Source organism: Cetorhinus maximus, chromosome 23, assembly GCF_964194155.1.
Source record: "Cetorhinus maximus chromosome 23, sCetMax3.hap1.1, whole genome shotgun sequence".
NCBI lineage: Eukaryota > Metazoa > Chordata > Chondrichthyes > Lamniformes > Cetorhinidae > Cetorhinus > Cetorhinus maximus.
The window spans coordinates 43362877-43382884 of record NC_135901.1 but is presented as its reverse complement, the minus strand read 5'-3'; the positions used below and the strand labels follow the sequence as shown (position 1 = coordinate 43382884).

The 20008-nt window shown below is 47.0% G+C and overlaps 1 protein-coding gene across 1 annotated transcript in view; it reads right to left on the bottom strand.

Moving 5' to 3' along the window:
* LOC144698507 (uncharacterized) overlaps positions 1–20008 on the bottom strand; it is a 68948-nt gene that overhangs the window by 16278 nt on the left and 32662 nt on the right. The window contains exon 7 of the mRNA XM_078570446.1: positions 1526–1815. Coding sequence (XP_078426572.1) covers positions 1526–1815 — 290 coding nt within the window. The remainder of the gene's footprint in view (positions 1–1525; positions 1816–20008) is intronic.

Genomic DNA, 20008 nt, shown 5'->3' with positions numbered 1-20008 from the left:
GCTGATGGGTGAATGGGATTTGAGGTGAGAACACACAGGCACAGAGTTTTTGATGATCTCATGATTCCATGTGGGACGGGGTGAATGTGAGAGGCCGGCCAGGAATGTATTGGAATCATCAAGTCTAAAGGTAACACGGATATGGATGAGAGTTTTAGCTGATGAGCTGGGGGTGGGGTGGAGTCAGGCAACGTTATGGAGATTGAAATATCTGGTGTTAGTGATGGTGTGGATATGTGGTCAGAAACTCATCTTGGAGTCAAATAAGACATCGAGATTGTGAACAGTGTGGTTCAGCCTCAAACAGTTCCCGGAGAGAGGGATGGACTTGGTAGTTAGGGAACGGAATTTGTAGTGTTGATCGAAGACAATGGCTTTGATCTTCCCAATTTTTAATTGGAGGAAATTTCTGCTCATCCACTACTGGATTTGGGATAAGCAGTTGGATAATTTAGTAACAGTGGAGGAATGGAGAAGGATGGTGGTGAGGTAGAGCTGGGTGTTGTCAGTGTACATGTGAAAACTAACACGGTGCTTTTGGATGATGTCACCGAGTGGCAGCATGGAGATGAGAAATAGGAGGGGCCAAGGATAGATCCTTCGGGGACACCAAGTACAAGGACTTTAGAGAGGAAAGGGAGGTTGGAGCTGGGGCAGTAGTTTGTGAAGACAATGGGGGATCAGAGATTGTTTTTTTCGATGGGTGATGACGATGCATTGAAAGGTGAAGAGGGACAGTCCCAGGAGAGAGAGAACACCATTAATAATATCAGCTACATAGAGAAATTAGATGATCAGCAGTTTAGTGGAATAGGATCGATAGATCAGGAGGTGGGTCTCATGGACAAGATGTGCACTGAGAGGGCATGAGGGGAGATGGGAAAGAAACTGGAGGAAGATGTGGGTTCAAGGTTCAGACAAGGGGAACTTTAGAGACAGTTTGACCAAGTGGGCTAGTGGGAGGGAGAGAAGCAGCAGAGGCAGCTGATCAGATTTTCTGAATCTTAGTGACAAAGAAGCTCCATGAGCTCCTCACACTTGTTGTTGGAGGTGAGGGTGGAGGAGGCAGGGGAGAGGGAGAGTCCTTCAAAAGGAACTAACTTGTGTTCGAGGCATTAAAAAGATTCAACTCACAGTATTTCATACAAAGCTGATTTATTTGACTTTATCATATATATTTTTTAAATATTAAACTTATAACTGGGCTGAAATTTACTAACATCAGCAGAAACAGACCCCAATGTACATGGTTCAGTCCTGGATGTGACTAACAGGAAAATCCACTCAATGTTCTGAGTTACTTGTGAACTTGCTGATGTCTCAACAGGCTGGATGACCGAGTGAATCCCTTCCCACACTTGGAGCAGGTGAACGGTCTCTCTCCAGTTCACTGGTGTACAGTGAGTTGAGATGATTCCCTGAACCCAGTCCCACAGTGCGAGCACCTGAATGGTCTCGTCAGTGTGAACACATTGAAGGGACATCAGGTTCCCGGAACTTTTAAAGCACTTCCCGCAGTCTGGGCATTTAAAAGGTCTCTCCTCAGTGTGAACTCGCTGGTGTGTCAGCAGATGCGATAATTGAATGAATTCCTTCCCACACTCAGAGCAGGTGAATGGTCTCTCCCCTGTGTGAAGTTGCTGGTGTTGATGCAGCCCTGACGATCGGGTGAACTCCTGCCCACATTCGGTGCAGGTGAACGGTCTCTCCCCTGTGTGAGCTCGCTGGTGTTGTACCAGCCCTGATGGTCGCGTAAATCCACTCCCACAATCGGGGCAGGTGAACGGCTTCTCCCCAGTGTGAACTCGCTGGTGTCTCAGCAGGCTGGACAATCGAGTACATCCCCTCCCACTAGAAAGCAGCTGAATGGCCTCTCCCCAGTGTGACTGCGCCGATGAGTTTCCAGCTCAGACGGGAATCTGAATCCCATTCCACAATCCCCACATTTCCACAGTGTCTCCCCACTGTGAACGGTGCTTTGTCCGTCCATGTTCAATAGGGCGACTCCGTCAGATCCTGATGTGATGTTTGGTTTCAGTTTCCTGACTGCAAATCCTCCCCTTCTAATCCCCTGTGAAATTGATTTAAAACAGAAAAAAGGGGAGTGAGAGAGAACCCACAAAAACACAAAGGCAGGTTGTGAAATTGAGCTGAATGAATCTGGGAATTTGTGGGGCCGGCACGAGGAAAAAGTGACCATGAAAACTGCTGGATTGTCGTAAAAACCCAACTGGTTCAACTAATGTCCTTCAGGGCCACCCGGTCTGGGCCTACACAAGACTCTGGTCTCTATAAGAACTGAAGAAATAGGAACAAGAGAAGTCCTAACACCCCATCGAGCCTGCTCCACCATTCAATACGATCGTGGCTGATCTTGGGTTTCAACTCCACTTTCCCGCCCACTCCCCATATCCCTCGACTCCCTGAGAGACCAAATCTCTCCCCATCTCAGCCTGAAATATATTCAATGATGGAGCATCCACAAATCGCTGGGCTGGAGAATTCTATGTGACACAGAGAAACAGAGAGAAGGGGAGTGGGAGAGGCAGAAAGAGAAGGGGAATGGGAGAGGCAGAGAGAGAAGGGGAGTGGGAGAGGCAGAGAGAGAAGGGGAGTGGGAGAGGCAGAGAGAGAAGGGGAGTGGGAGAGGCAGAGGGAGAAGGGGAGTGGGAGTGGGATAGGCAGAGAGAGAAGGGGAGTGGGAGAGGCAGAGAGAGAAGGGGAGTGGGAGAGGCAGAGAGAGAAGGGGAGTGGGAGAGGCAGAGAGAGAAGGGGAGTGGGAGAGAGAGAGAGAAGGGGAGTGGGAGAGGCAGAGAGAGAAGGGGAGTGGGAGGGAGCAAGAGAAGGTGAGTGGGAGAGAGAAAGGGGAAGTGGGAGAGACAGAGAAGGGGAGTTGGAGAGAGAGAGAAGGGAATGGGGGAGAGAGAGATAGAGAAGGGGATTGGGAGAGAGAGAGAAGGGGAGTGGGGGAGAGAGAGAGATAAGGGGAGTGGGAGAGGCAGAGAGAGAAGGGGAGTGGGAGTGGGATAGGCAGAGAGAGAAGGGGAGTGGGAGAGGCAGAGAGAGAAGGGGAGTGGGAGGGGCAGAGAGAGAAGGGGAGTGGGAGAGGCAGAGAGAGAAGGGGAGTGGGAGAGGCAGAGAGAGAAGGGAATGGGAGAGGCTGAGAGAGAAGGGGAGTGGGAGAGGCAGAGAGAGAAGGGGAGTGGGAGAGGCAGAGAGAGAAGGGGAGTGGGAGAGGCAGAGAGAGAAGGGGAGTGGGAGAGGGGGAGAGAGAGAGGAGGCGGAGAGAGAGATAGAGAAGGGGATTGGGAGAGAGAGAGAAGGGGAGTGGGAGAGGCAGAGAGAGAAGGGGAGTGGGAGAGGCAGGGAGATAAGGGGAGTGGGAGAGGCAGAGAGAGAAGGGGAGTGGGATAGGCAGAGAGAGAAGGGGAGTGGGAGAGGCAGGGAGATAAGGGGAGTGGGAGAGGCAGAGGGAGAAGGGGAGTGGGAGTGGGATAGGCAGAGAGAGAAGGGGAGTGGGAGAGGCAGAGAGAGAAGGGGAGTGGGAGAGGCAGAGAGAGAAGGGGAGTGGGAGAGGCAGAGAGAGAAGGGGAGTGGGAGAGAGAGAGAGAAGGGGAGTGGGAGAGGCAGAGAGAGAAGGGGAGTGGGAGGGAGCAAGAGAAGGTGAGTGGGAGAGAGAAAGGGGAAGTGGGAGAGACAGAGAAGGGGAGTTGGAGAGAGAGAGAAGGGAATGGGGGAGAGAGAGATAGAGAAGGGGATTGGGAGAGAGAGAGAAGGGGAGTGGGGGAGAGAGAGAGATAAGGGGAGTGGGAGAGGCAGAGAGAGAAGGGGAGTGGGAGTGGGATAGGCAGAGAGAGAAGGGGAGTGGGAGAGGCAGAGAGAGAAGGGGAGTGGGAGGGGCAGAGAGAGAAGGGGAGTGGGAGAGGCAGAGAGAGAAGGGGAGTGGGAGAGGCAGAGAGAGAAGGGGAGTGGGAGAGGCTGAGAGAGAAGGGGAGTGGGAGAGGCAGAGAGAGAAGGGGAGTGGGAGAGGCAGAGAGAGAAGGGGAGTGGGAGAGGCAGAGAGAGAAGGGGAGTGGGAGAGGGGGAGAGAGAGAGGAGGCGGAGAGAGAGATAGAGAAGGGGATTGGGAGAGAGAGAGAAGGGGAGTGGGAGAGGCAGAGAGAGAAGGGGAGTGGGAGAGGCAGGGAGATAAGGGGAGTGGGAGAGGCAGAGAGAGAAGGGGAGTGGGATAGGCAGAGAGAGAAGGGGAGTGGGAGAGGCAGAGAGAGAAGGGGAGTGGGAGAGGCAGAGAGAGAAGGGGAGTGGGAGAGGCAGAGAGAGAAGGGGAGTGGGAGAGGCAGAGAGAGAAGGGGAGTGGGAGAGGGGGAGAGAGAGAGGAGGCGGAGAGAGAGATAGAGAAGGGGATTGGGAGAGAGAGAGAAGGGGAGTGGGAGAGGCAGAGAGAGAAGGGGAGTGGGAGAGGCAGGGAGATAAGGGGAGTGGGAGAGGCAGAGAGAGAAGGGGAGTGGGATAGGCAGAGAGAGAAGGGGAGTGGGAGAGGCAGAGAGAGAAGGGGAGTGGGAGAGGCAGAGAGAGAAGGGGAGTGGGAGAGGCAGAGAGAGAAGGGAATGGGAGAGGCTGAGAGAGAAGGGGAGTGGGAGAGGCAGAGAGAGAAGGGGAGTGGAAGAGGCTGACAGAGAAGGGGAGTGGGAGAGAGAGAGAAAGAAGTGGAAGAGACAGAGAAGGGGAGTTGGATAGAGAGAGAAGGGAGTGGGGGGAGAGAGCGAGACAAGGGAGTGGGGGGAGAGAGAGAGGAAGAAGGGGAGTCGGAGAGGGAGAGAGAGAAGGGGAGTGGGAGAGAGAGAAAGAAGAGAAGTGGGAGAGACAGAGAGAAGGGGAGTTGGATAGAGAGAGAACGGAGTGGGGGGAGAAAGAGAGGAGTCAGAGAGAGATAGAGAAGGGGAGTGGGAGAGACAGAGAGAGAGGGGGAGTGGGAGATGCAGAGAGAGAGGGGGAGTGGGAGAGAGCAAGAGAAGGTGAGTGGGAGAGAGAAAGGGGAAGTGGGAGAGACAGAGAAGGGGAGTTGGAGAGAGAGAGAAGGGAATTGGGGAGAGAGAGAGATAGAGAAGGGGATTGGGAGAGAGAGAGAAGGGGAGTGGGAGAGAGAGAGAAGGGGAGCGGGAGAGGCAGAGAGAGAAGGGGAGTGGGAGAGGCAGAGAGAGAAGGGGAGTGGGAGAGGCAGAGAGAGAAGGGGAGTGGGAGAGGCAGAGAGAGAAGGGGAGTGGGAGAGGCTGAGAGAGAAGGGGAGTGGGAGAGGCTGACAGAGAAGGGGAGTGGGAGAGAGCAAGATGGATAAAAGGGGAGTGGGGGAGAGAGAGAGAAGGGGAGTGGGAGAGAAAGAGAAAGAAGAGAAGTGGGAGAGACAGAAAAGGGGAGTTGGATAGAGAGAGAAGGGTGTGGGTGGAGAGAGAGAGAGAGGAGTCAGAGAGAGAGATAGAGAAGGGGAGTGGGAGAGAGAGAGAGAAGGGGAGTGGGAGAGAGAGAGAAGGGAGTGGGAGAGGCAGAGAGAAGGGGAGTTGGAGAGAGAGAGAAGGGAATGGGGGAGAGAGAGAGGAGGCAGAGTGAGAGATAGAGAAGGGGATTGGGAGATAGAGAAGGGGATTGGGAGAGAGAGAAGGGGAGTGGGAGTGAGAGAAGGGGAGTGGGAGAGAGATGGGGAGGGGGAGAGAGATGGGGAGGGGGAGAGATGGGGAGGGGGAGAGAGATGGGGAGGGGGAGAGAGATGGGGAGGGGGAGAGAGATGGGGAGGGGGAGAGAGATGGGGAGGGGGAGAGAGATGGGGAGGGGGAGAGAGATGGGGAGGGGGAGAGAGATGGGGAGGGGGAGAGAGATGGGGAGGGGGAGAGAGAAGTGAGGGGGAGAGAGAAGTGAGGGGGAGAGAGAAGGGGAGGGGGAGAGAGAAGGGGAGGGGGAGAGAGAAGGGGAGGGGGAGAGAGAAGGGGAGGGGGAGAGAGAAGGGGAGGGGGAGAGAGAAGGGGAGGGGGAGAGAGAAGGGGAGGGGGAGAGAGAAGGGGAGGGGGAGAGAGAAGGCGGGGGAGAAGGGGAGTGGGAGAGGGGGAGAGAGAGAAGGGGAGTGACAGAGGGGGAGAGAAAGAAGGGGAGTGACAGAGGGAGAGAGAGAAGGGTGTCGGAGAGGCAGAGAGAGAAGGGGAGTGGAAGAGATGGAGAGAGAGAAGGGGAGTGGGAGAGACAGGGGGTGATGGGTGAGTTTTAATAAACCTACAACAAAACCAGAACTTGGATTGAATCTCCTGAACCACTAACCTTCATCCTCTGGAAGGCCCAGGGTAACAGGTGTATGTGAACACCATCACCTCCAAATTCCCTTCCAAGTACACACCGTCCTGACTTGTCTGACATCCAGTACTGGATGTACAGAAATTTCCTGCATTTAAATATTGGGAAGACTGAAGCCATTGTCTTCAGTCCCCGCTACAAACTCCACTCCCTGATCACCGACTCCATCTCACTCCCTGGCAACTGTCTGAGACTGAACCAGACTGTTCACAACCATGGTGAAATATTTCACCCCAAGATGAGCTTCCAACCACATATCCACATCATCACCAAGACCGCCTATTTCCACCTCAGTAACATCGCCCGACTCCAGCACAGTCTCAGCTCATCTGCTGCTGAAACTCTCATCCATTCCTTTGTTACCTCTAGACTTAACTATCCTAACACACTCCTGGCCAACCTCCCACATTCAACCTTCCTGTAATCTTGAGCTCATCCAAAACTCTGCTGCCCATGTGCTTACTCGCACCAAGTCTTGTTCACCCATCACCTCACAACTGACGGACCTGCAAAGACTCCAGGTTTAGAAGCACCAAAATTTTAAAATTCCCATCCCTATTTTCCAATTCCTGTATGGCTGCTCCCTGTTGCTGTAACCTCCTCCAGTGTCACAACCCTCCGAGATATCTGTGCTCCTCTAATTTGGCCTCCTGAGCATTCCTGATTTTCCTTGTCCCACATCTGTGCCCATTCTATCAGTTTCCAAGGTCTCAAGCTCTGGAATTCATTCCCTAAACCTCTCCCATTCTCTACCTCATTTTCCTCCTTTAATTTACTCTGTAAAACTCACTTCTTTGACCAAAAGCTTGGTCATCTCCTCATAATATCTCACGTGGCTTAGTGTCAAACCTTGCATTATAACATTTCTGTGAAATGCCTTGGAACATTGTCTTACATTAAAAGTCTCATATAAATACAAACTGTTGTTGTTGATTTGGACAAATATCACTGTTCCTTCATCACCACTGGGTGAATAACCTGTAACTCCTTAACTGACAGCATTGTGGGAGCACCTTCACCACACGGACTGCAGCGGTTCAAGGTCAAACATCATCTTCCCCACAGGCAACTGGGGATTGGCAATATTTGCTGGTATCTGTGGGGAATGAAACAGAATTAATGTTTCAGGGTGTGCAGAATGAATTCCAAGGAATAAACATGCTGCAGAATTTGATGGTCAACATAAGTTCAGAAGTGGAAGAGGAATGGACTATAGTGCAGGAAAATCAATTTCTGATTATGAAAGGGACTGTGGGAAGATAAAGCTGGTAAGCCAGCAGCACATGGTCGGGGAATGGACAGAAGAGGAAACCTCATTGAGACACCGTTGGTAGAAGTAGCAGTAAAACCCTAAACAGAGCTAAAACACACCCAGTATTAGGGACAGAGGGAGTTAGACAATGGTGGAGAGGTGATCAGGGAGGGCAGAGGTGAAACAGAGCAATAGATGGACATGGATTCAGATCCACAGTAAACGAGTCACACCAGCCCCAGAGCCATGGAACCTCTCACAGATACAGAGCGTAGAACTAAAACCTAAACTAAAAGTTGTACCTGAGTAGTGAAAAATACTCACCTCTGAAACAATTTCAGTTTTCAATTTTAAAATCTCCTGCTGGAGCCTGCAGCTGGAAAGATATCAGAAGCACTGGAATCAGAGAAAAATCTCCCAGTTGAGGAAATACCCAGGGAGCAGGATGTTGTCACCGTGTAATTGTCGATTTGCGATGATGTCACACACACGGACACAGAACATCTGGGTCTGTACAAACCAGTGATCACCACACATTATGAAGGATGGGAGGGTCCTGAGGTATATATGAGGTAGATAAAGAAAAACGATTTCCGTTAACTGATCATAAAAGGGTTATGGGAGACAGTTTAAAGATTTTGTGAAGATCTACAAGGGGGATATGAGGAAAAAAGTTCACACAGTGAGCGGTAATGACCTGGAAGTCAATGCTTACACTCAGAGACCGATAATATCCAGGTTGGGATGAATCGACTGATTCTTGCTGACTCTGATGTGATGATTGGTTTGAATTTCCAATCTGCAAAACCTCATCTTCTGGTATCCTTTAAATAGAATTTACAAAATCCGTCATTGTCAGTGCAGGATAGAAATTGAGAAGAGACAAACATTTTTCTTGGTCTGAGCTGACTTCGTATAAATTCTCCCCTTCTAACCCCCTGTAAAAGGAGTTTCCAAAATCCATCCCTGTCAGACCAGGATAGAAATTCACAATATTCTCTCCTCCTGCTACCTGGACCAGGATGACCGCGCATGCGCCCTGCTGCACATTGCCCCCTATAAAGATGGCGGCCGTTACCCCGGGCCTGGCGAAGGGAGAAATCCAGACGTTTTCGGCCCGTTTTCTCCAAACACAAGACCGATACCTTGTTATTTCGGGTCTTCGGCCTGAACTGTGTCTTTATGAAGCCTCCCTGCCCACTCCGCTGGCTCCATTCGTCCTCACACACCCACTAACTCTGTTAGTTTGCTCCACTCGACATTCACTCAGCCGCTCTGAGCAGCTGCAGTCACAGACCAGCACTGCGCATGCTCGTGAAACAGCCCGCAATGCGCATGCTTCAAGCACAGACACACACACACACACACACACACACACACACACAGCAATGCGCATGTGCGGAGTTGCTGCTGTAATGAGGATAGGGCACATTCTGTCCCGCAGCGAATGCTGGGTGTGCACTCCGCCATTGAACGGTAAAATTGTAAAATCGAAACCCAAGTTCAGTAATCAGAATACGATGGGTGCCATAGGGCCAGGATATAAAATTGTCGAATTAATTGGTTATAGCAATTAAAATGCTCTATATCCGCCATAAAGTCTCACCTGAATGTAATGACCAGCAGAACAAACCCCTGTACTAAGATGGGGTATTTTTCACCATACATGGAACATTAAAACCGTGTCTTGCCAGTAGGAATGCTCTGACTGTGGATTAAATCCTTTGAATTTTAAAGCTGGTGTGTTTACTGCTTTGTAAACTGAATAAATCCCTTTACACATGTGAAATATCTGGTTGGTCTCCCACTGGTGTGACTGTGTTGCTGTGTCAGTAATTGGGACGATAGAGTGAGTTCTTTTCCTTTTTCAGCTTGTGTACATGAGTTTATGTACACATTTTCACCTGAAACATGGATCTTAAACTCTTCTGGGAATGGATTCCACATTCTTAGCACTAATTAGTTAAAGAAAATCAAAATGCTTCAGATGTTGGCTTTCTAAAATAAAATAAACCAGAAAATTCTGGAATTCTCGGCAGGTCTGGTAGCGTCTCTGGAGAGAACAACGCTGTTTTTATATCTGGTCTGTAACTTTTCATCAGGACTGCACTACATCAGTGCACAAATCGGGCAGATAGTAACTAAAACCTAAAATGGGCTTTTGGACAAAAGCAGACAAGACACCGAAAGCCTCGAAAGGAGAATCTGTTGTGCGACAGCTGGTTGCTGGTGACATGGATGTGTCTGCAGTGGGTAGGATCAGACCTTTTCCATGTTTCCATCAATCAATGTCCCACCTGTTCTTTTCGAAGAGTGAAACTGATAGAAAACAAATGTCATTCCGGTGTTGACAATCTGAAGCTTTAAATAGCTGACTTAGTTTAAGATATCTTGCAGATTTTTTTTTTTTGTTTGTGTCTCTGTTGTATGACTGGTAGGAATTTGGCAGGTAAACGAAAGGTTGGTGGTTTAAGACCATCAGGAACGAGGCCTTTGCTGTTTTCTCCCCATGATCATTCATTGTCACAAAGTTCCAGGATGACAATTGGAACTTTGGCTACAAGAAAATATTCACCAAACATTGCCAACTCTACTTTTAAGCAATGGATTCCCAAACTAACAGTGTTTTTTTTAATGAATATCCATTTGAAATTTAATGAGAAAACAATCAAACCTACCATGTAACTACGTCTAACCCATTGAAATCTATGAAGTTATTACATTCAAACAAACCCATCAATAATTCTCACGTCCTCAGCTCCACAGTGAGTGAGACAGGGAAAAGAAGAAAAGCAGCAATATTCAGGTCCCACACTCTCCACTCACCCGCTGCCAGCAGAAAGCAGCAACTGCAGCTTCAATAAGCGGGTTACTGCCCATCCCTGGGACACAAGATATTCCAACTCAGCCCAAACCTCCCAATACACCGAGCACAGGCTCAGGAAAATGCAGGTAGATTATATGCTGTTTACTAAGCCTCCGAGGAGCATTTACAGAACATCGAGTGAGTGAGTCACAAATAAAAGTCACACCAACTTTCTAAATCTTTTCACTACAAAATTCTTTCATTTTAATGAAAATCCGGCTCTTGTGAATCTGAAAATGAGTACCATGTGATTAGTGTTACCGAGCGACATGTTTTCCATTGTTTGTCGGTCAGATTTGGAGTTTAGTTTGTGTTCGCTATTGAAGCGAATCCCATTTCAAAATAAGGGCACAACGCAGCTAAATATTACATCCAGGAACAAATCCTGAGAAAAATGGATCCCAATGTTTGGAAGGAGGTGCAGCTGAGAAGCGGAAGCTGTGAATGATGATATTGATTATTGAGTGGAAAGCAGTGGGCCCTTGGTCAATCATCATGGCCGAGTGGTTAAATGGATGGTTTCAAAATCCGTTCGGGTTTCCCCAGGCAGAGTCAAGACTTACCGACTGTGGTTCTCATTATTGCTGATTTCAACCAGTTGTCTACAGATCTATCGGATCAATGGAAGGAAAAACATCCAAAAAATCACCTTTAGCTCTGAAGAAGGGTCATACGGACTCGAAACTTTGAATCTGTTTCTCTCTCCACAGATGCTGCCAGACCACTGAGTTTTTCAGCATTTTCTGTTTTTATTTCATATTTTCAGCATCCACAGCATTTTGCTTTTATCCAAAAATTCTCCTGATTTTTGAACTCTAAGGGAATGAAGGGCCATCAGGATCGGGTGGGAAATTGTTGTTGGGGCTGGGGATCCGCCATAATCTCAAAAGGTGACGGCGGAGGCTTGTGGGGCCTTATGATGTATTGTTGCTGCTTTGCTTCTGTTCTATTTCAGTATCAATACCAGACAAGGCGATGGGGAGTAACAGCCTGAGCTTGATAGTGTGGCCGAGCAGTCTAGGTGCTCGATCGTACTTCTACTTTCGGTGGAGGCGTCGGTTTGAAGCTTATAGTTACCAAAATTGCACTTTCAGAACTCCCATTGGTCGAAGAAATGCCAGCCTAAAGTTGGAGCAGGTGTGTGCGGTGTTTTATTTTAACAGGAAGAGCGAGGAGAGACAATAAAAATATAAATTGCTGTGTAGAAAAGGCGGGTTGTCAAGGTCGCTGAATTCCTCTTCCAACGGCCTCTGCTGTCCCCATCTATGCTTGTATACCATAGGGCCAGTCGTCGTCGCCGAGTGGTTAAAGCCGTTGAGTCCAAATCCATTGGTCTTTCCCGTTCATTACTCTGCCTGGTTTTAATTGTGTGTCTACAGAGTCTATTATTGGTTAAATGGAATAAAATGCATGAAAACACTCGGGCGTTTTCCTATTTCTGGTCATTCACGAAACTTACAGTTGGAACTGGAAAATAAAGTTATTGGTCATGCTTGCTGTCTGGGTGTTTGTCTCTCCTTAGAAACAATCCCTTGCCCTCTGTCTCGGTGTTTCTGTCTGTGTGTGTTCCTCTGTGTGTGTCAAAGTGGTTCAGTTCCCGAGGGGGTGAACACATTTTTACCATCACAAACTTTATTCACAATAGTTGTGCAGCTTCACGTTAAAATGTTACAGACAAAAATGTCAGGATGAAAGATGCAAGAGGAGTTTGCGATGTTTGGAAGGAGGTGCAGCTAAGAAATGGAAGATGTGAATGATGTTATTGATGATTGAGAGGAATGCATTACAACCTTGGAGCTTTTGTAGGTCGATGACCTTCTTCACTTGGAAATTCAGAACAATCTGAGGCTCCTGGTGGAAAGCAACAGTTGTTTCCATGTATGTTGGTATATGGATGGATTTTTCTATATGCCGGCTAGTTCAGTCGGCAGAGCATGCCAACCTTAATCTTAGGTTCGAGCTTCACTTTTGCTTTTAATCTTGCTGCTTTTAACGCCAACCCAATCCCTGCGGCAGCTGTGAAACGTACAAGGCAGACATTAAACACTGAAAGCAACCGATGCACAAAAAAATCAAATCATTGTCTTGTTGCATCTATTTCTGCTTCTGCCCCTCCATATCCCTCTTCACGCCCAGCTCCCAGGTCAATTAGCTGCTTGATTCAGACACAGTCAGTTCATGGGAATGTAAGACACAATACGATCGGTTTGCAGACCATTGAGTAAAAAGACACCAGGATCTCATCTTCCTGATTCTCCCAGATACTGATTACAGGAATGTGCACAGTGCCGATTATCCACAGTAACACTTTCCTTCCAGTCTTGTGTACGTTGTTCAGCTTTGAAATTGTTCATATTTTCACACTGGATTTCAATGTGAAGAAAGCAGAGTTGTGATAAGCTGTTATTGATCGGCAGGTGTACTGTAGGAAGGCATATGACAGGCTGATGATAACAGTGCTCTTTGGACGTGGTGAGCTCCAGTGAAGGATTGGCACCATTAATGTGTCGCTCAATTAGTCTCGTGACAAATCTCGGGCTGGAAATGACAAGGAAACTCACTGAATTTGCTCCGTATTTAGGTTTCAAAGGAGCCGATTCCAAGGTAAGAAATTACATCTCGCTGGAGTGGACTATAAAATGGCAGAATTATTGTGAAAGAAGCAGTCGTGGTGTTGGAAAACATAAAACTACAGAAAGTTGCAACATCGGAAGAGGCCATTCGGCCTTGTGTACTGCTTTCAAAGAGTAGTTCTGATTGTTTGGTCGATCAGGAGTAATATCTGTGCCAGTGCAAACAGGAATCAGCAAAATATATCCTTCTCCCACCCATATTTTGCCTGGCACCACCATCTCTATTGTCAGTGCTCTACAACCAGCCCTTCTCTTCTCCTTCTTTCATTTCTTCACTCCGCGACTGTGTTCGTTCTTGACCTGTTCCCAATGTGACATTTTGTGCTCTGAGGCAAAACTCCAACTCCCCTTCCACTGACTCCGGTGCAAATGTTAAATGTTTTCAATAAATAAATTCGCAACACTCGTTTATAACCATTTCACAAGATCAATAAATCTTCATTCCCTGACCAAGAATCCAACACCACCTGAGGCGCTAAAAACACCGAATCCTAACCACTGGACCACCAGAAAAGCTGTCAAGTCTTCTTCCGGTGTGGCTTATCTACGCTGCTTTCACCATTTAAAAAATATTTCAGATCTCTTTTACCTCAAAACTGCATGTTTAGACTCAAGACAAACCAATTCTTCAGCCAACGACAGCTCTGCTTTCTTCACATTGAAATTCAGTGTGAAAATATGAGCAATTTCAAAGCTGAACAACGTAGACAAGACTGGAAGGAGAGTGTGACTGTGCATAATCGGCACTGTGCACATTACTGTGATCAGTATCTGGGAGAATCAGGAAGATGAGATCCTGGTGTCTTTTTACTCTATGGTCTGCAAATCTATGGTATTGTGTCTTCCATTCCCATCAACTGACTGGGTCTGCATCAAGCAGCTAATTGACCTGGGAGCTGGACGGGCAGAGGGAGCTGGAGGGGCAGAAGCAGAAAGATATGCAACATGACAGTGACTTGAATTTTATGAGCATCGGCTGCTTTCAGTGGTTAATGTCTGCCTTGTAAGTTTCACAGCTGCCGCAGGGATTGGGTTGGCGTTAAAAGCAAGGCTTGAACCCGCAACCTTGAGATTAAGAGTCACATACTCTGCCGACTGAGCTAGCAGGCTATACGGGAACAGTAATTCATATCACAACATATATGTAAACAACTGTTGCTTTCCACCTGGAGCCTCAGATTGTTCTGAATTTCAAAGTGTAGAAGGTAATCGACCTACCAAAGCCCCAAGGTTGCAATACATTCCTCTCAATCATCAATAACATCATTCACATCTTCCTCTTCCCAGCTGCATCTCCATCCAAACATTGCAAACTCTCTCTTGCATCTTTCATCCCGACATTTTTGTCTGTAACATTTTAATCTGAAGCTGCACAACTATTGTGAATAAAGATTGTGATGGTAAACATGTGTTCACCCCCTCGGGAACTGGACCACTTTGACACACACAGAGGAACACACACAGACATTTACACCAAGAGTGACGGAGGGCAAGGGATTGTTTCTAAGGAGAGACAAACACCCAGACAGCAAGCATGACCAATAACTTTATTTTCCAGTTCCAACTGTAAGTTTCGTGAATGACCAGAAATAGGAAAATGCCCGAGTGTTTGCATGGATTTTATTCCATTTAACCAATAATTAACGCTGTAGACATAGTTAAAACCAGGCATAGTAAAAAAAACGGGAATGACCAATGTATTTGGACTCAGTGGCTTTAACCACTCTGCGATGACGACTGGCCCTATAGTATACAAGCATAGATGGGGACAGCAGAGGAGGAGGACATGCGGCCTCTGGTGTCCGTGCCAGCCGATGGAAGAGGAATTCAGCGACTTTGCCAACTCGCCTTTTCTGCACAGCAATTTATATTTTTATCGTCTCTCCTCGCTCTTTCTGTTAAAATAAAACACCGCACACACCTGCTCCAACTTTAGGCTGGCACTTCTTCGACCAATGGGAGTTCCGAAAGTGCAAGTTTGGTAACTGTAAGCTTCAAACCGACGCCTCCATAGAAAGTAGAAGCACGATCCAGCACCTTAGATTGCTCGACCACACTATCAAGCTCAGGCTGTTACTCCCCATCGCCTTGGCTGGTATTGATACTGAAATAGAACAGAAGCAAAGCTGCAACAATACTTCATAAGGCCCCACAAGCCTCCCCCGTCACTTAATAAGATCATGGCGGATCCCCAGTCCCAACACCAATTTCCCACCCGATCCCGATGGCCCTGCATTCCCTTAGAGTCAAAAAATCACGAGAAATTGTGGACAAAAGAAAAATGCTGTGGATGCTGGAAATATGAAGTAAAAACAGAAAATGCTGGAAAACTCAGCAGGTCTGGTAGCATCTGTTGGAGAGAGAAACAGATTCAACGTTTCGAGTCCGTTTGACTCCTCTTCAGAGCTAAAGACGATTTTTAAATGCTTTTCCTCCCATTGACCCGATAGTTAGTTCTGCAGACACCTGGTTGAAATCAGCATAATGATCAGTTGGTAAGATTTGATTCTACCTGGGTAAACCCCAATAGATTTTGAAACCATCCATTTAACCACTCGGCCATGATAATTGACCACTGCTTTCCACTCAATAATCAATAGCATTATTCACAGCTTCCGCTTCTTAGCTGCACCTCCTTCCAAACACTGGGGTCCATTTTCCTCAGGATTTGTTTCTGGATTTAATATTTACCTGCTTTGTGCCCTCATTTTGAAATGGAGTTCGCTTCAATATCCAACACAATTTGAATTGCTAACACGATGGACAAATAATGGAAAGCAAGTGACACGGTAACACTAATCCCATGGTGCTCACTTTCAGATTCACAATGGTCCGCTTTTCAATAAAATGAAAGCATTTTTATTGAAAAGATATACAAAGTTGGTGTGACTTTTATTTGTGACTCACTCACTCGGGTATTCTGTAAATGCTGCTCGGAGGTTTAGTGATCGGGATATAATCCACCTGAGTTTTCCTGAGCCTGTGCTCGGTGTATTGGGAGGTTTGGCCCGCGTTGGAGTATCTTGTGTCCCAGGGATGGGCAGTAACCCGCTGATTGAAGCTGCAGTCGCCGCTTTCTGCTGGCAGCGGGTGATTGGAGACTGCGGGGCAGGAATATAGCTGCTTTTCTTCTTTTCCCTGCCTCACTCACTGTGGAGCTGAGGACGAGGGAATTATTGATGGGTTTGTTCAAATCCAATAACTTCATAGATTTCAAATGGGTTACACGTAGGTACATGGTAGGTTTGATTGTTTTCTCATTATATCTGAAATGAATATTCATGAAAAAAACACTGTCAGTTTGGGAATCCATTGCATAAAAGTAGAGTTGGCAATGTTTGGCGAATATTTTCTTGCAGCCAAAATGCCAGTTGTTATCCTGGAACTGTGTGACAATGAATGATGATGGGAGAAAACAGCAAAGGCTTCGTCCCTGATGGTCTTAAAGCACTAACCTTTCGGCTACCTTCCAAATTCCTACCAATCATACAATAGAGGCTCACACAATCAAAACCTGCAAGCTATCTTAAACTGACTCAGCGAGTTAAAGCTTCAGATTGTCAATACTGGAATGACAGTTGTTTTCTATCAATTTCACTCTTCGAAAAGAGCAGGTAGGACATTGATTATGGAAACATGGAACCAGTCTGATCTCACCCACTGCAGACACATCCATGTCACCAGGAACCACCTGTCATACAATAGATTCTCACTTCGAGCCTTTTGGTGTCTTGTCTGATATTGTACCAAAGCCCATTTTAGGTTTCAATTCCTGACCTGCCAGACCTGTGCACTGATGGAGTGCAGTTCTGATGAAATGTTACAGACCTGAAATAAAAGCTATGTTTTTCTCTCCAGAGGCGCGACCAGACCTGCTGAGAATTCCAGCATTTTCTGTTTTTTCTATTTCAGAAAGCCAGCATCTGCAGCATTTTGATTTTCTTTAACTAATTATTCCACAAAGAATGTGGACGCCATAAGGCTTGAGATCGATGTTTCAGCTGAAAATGTGTAAGTAAACTCACGTGCACAAGCTGAAAATGCAAATGGTTCATTCCATTGTCCCAATTACTGACTCATTAACACAGTCACACCAGTACAAGACCATCCAGATACTTCATATGTGTGAAGCGATTTATTCAGTTTGCAAAGCAGTAAACACACCAACTTTAAAATTCAAAGGATTAAATCCTCTGACAGAGCATTCCTGTTGGCAGGGTTTAAATGTTCCATGTCTGGTGAAAAATAATCCATCTGCTAAGCCTGCATCGAGTTCAGATCTAACTGCAGGGTATTTGTTCAGCTGTTCATAACACCCAGGGGAGAATTATGTGGAGTCCAGAGCATTTTACTTGCTGTATCAATTCATTCGAAGACTTTATACCTTGTCTCGATGGCACCCATCGTATTCTAATTACTGGACTTCAGTTTCATTCTACAATGTTAGCCTTCAATGGCGGAGCGGTCACCCAGCATTCACCGCGGTACAGAATGTGCTCTATCCTCATTACAGCAGCTCCCCACACATGCGCATTACGGTGTGTGATTGGAGCATGCGCACTATTGTCTCTTTCACGAGCATGCGCAGTGCTGGTCTGTGACTGCAGCTGCTCAGAACGGGGGAGAGAATGTCGAGCGGAGCAAACTAACAGAGTTAGTGGGTGTGTGAAGAGGAATGGAGCCAGCGGAGTGGGCACGGAGGCTTCATAAAGACACAGTGCAGGCCGCAGACCACAAACAACAAGGTACCGGTCTTGCGTTTGTAGAGAACGGGCCGAAAAAGTCTGGATTTCTCCCTTCGCCAGGCCCGGGGTAACGGCCGCCATCTTTTTAGGGGGCAATGTGCAGCAGGGCGCATGCGCGGTCATCCTGGTCCAGGTAGCAGGAGGAGAGAATGTTGTGAATTTCTAACCTGGACTGACAGGGATGGATTTTGGAAATTCCTTTTACAGGGGGTTAGAAGGGGAGGATTTACACGCAGCAAACTCAAACCAAGAGAAACGTTTGTCTCTTCTCAATTTCTATCCTGCACTGACAATGATGGATTTTGTAATCTCCAATTACAGGATACTAGAAGATGAGATTTTGCAGGTGGGAAATTCAAACCAAACATCACACGAGAGTCAGCAAGAATCACTCGATTCATCAGGACCTGGATATTATCGGTCTCTGAGTGTAAGCATTGAGTTTCAGGTCATTACCGCTCACTGTGTAAAGTTTCTTCCTTATATCCCTCTAGTAGATCTTCCCAAACTCTTTAAACTGTCTCCCATAACCATTTTACGATCAGTTAATGGAAATAGTTTTTCTTTAACTACCTCATCTAAACTTCAGGACCTTCACATCCTTCATAATGTGTAGTGATGACTGGTTTGTACAAACCCAGATGTTCTGTGTTTATGACATCATCACACATCGACAATTACACTGTGACATCATCACACATCGACAATTACACTGTGACATCACCCCGCTCCCCGGGTATTTCCTCAACTGGGAGATTTTTCTCTGACTCCAGTGCTTCTGATAGCTTTCCAGCTGCAGGCTCCAGCAGGAGATTTTAAATTGAAAACTGTTAAATTGTTTCAGAGCTGAGTATTTTCACCTTTCAGCTACAGCTTTTAGTTCTATGCTTTGTATATGTGAGAGGTTCCATGGCTCTGGGGCTGGTGTGACTCCCTCACTGTGGACCTGAATCCATGTCCATCCATTGCTCTGTTTCACCTCTGCCCTCCCTGATCACCTCTCTACCATTGCCTGACATCCTCTGTCTCTAATACTGCGTGTAGTGTTTGTTTAGGATGTATGTTTAGGATTTTACTGTAACTTCTGCCCACTGTGTCTAAATGAGGTTTCCACTGCTGCCCATCCCCAGACCATGCGCTGCTGTCTTACCAGCTTTATCTTCCCACAGTATCTTTCACAGTCAGGAATTGTTTTTCCTGCGCTATCGTCCATTTCTCTTCCACTTCTGAACTTACATTGAGCATCAAATTCTGCACCATTTTTATCCCCTGTAATTCATTCTGTGAACCCTGAAATGTTAACTCTGTTTCACTGTCCACAGATAACAGAGCCTATTGTGACCCCCAGTTGCTTGTGGAGAAGATGATGTTTGACCTTCTTGAACTGCTGCAGTCCGAGTGGTGAAGGTGCTCACACAATGTTGTTAGGTAAGGAGTTACAGGTTATTCACCCAGTGATGATGAAGGAACAGTGATATATGTCCAAATCGACAACAACAATTTGTGTTTATATTGCACATTTATTGTTATTCAGTTTTCCAAGGCATTTCACAGAAATGTTACAAAACAAGGTTTGACACTGAGCCACACAAGGAGGTATTCATGCAGGTGACCAATAGTTTGGTCAAATAGGTTGGTTTGAAGGAGCATCCTAAAGGATGCTATGATGTAGAGAGGTGGAGAGGCTTAGGGAGGGAATTCCAGAGCTTAGGCCTTGGAAACTGATGGAGTGACAATCAGTGATGGAGTGATTATAATCAGGAATTCTCAGGAAGTCGGAATTCGAGGAGCGCAGATATCTCGGGGGGGATTGTGAGGCTGGAGGAGGTTACAGAGATAGGAATGAGCACAACCATGGAGGAAAACAAGGATGAGAATGTGAAAATATGGGTGCTTCTTAAATGGGTGCCTTCAAATCATTTCTATAGTTTGTGAATGGCTGTGGGCCAAGCATTGATCCTTGGAGTATCCCACAAGTAACAGCCTGTCATCCTGAGAATGAGACATTTATTCCGACTCTCTGTTTCCTGTCTGCTCACCAATTCTCAATCCATAGTAGTATATTACCCCAATCCCATGTGCTTGGATTTTGTTCACTGCATCTTGTGCTTTGTTCACTAACCATCTCTCTCTGTCTCTCCCACTCCCCTCTCTCTTTTTCTGTCTCTCTCTTTGT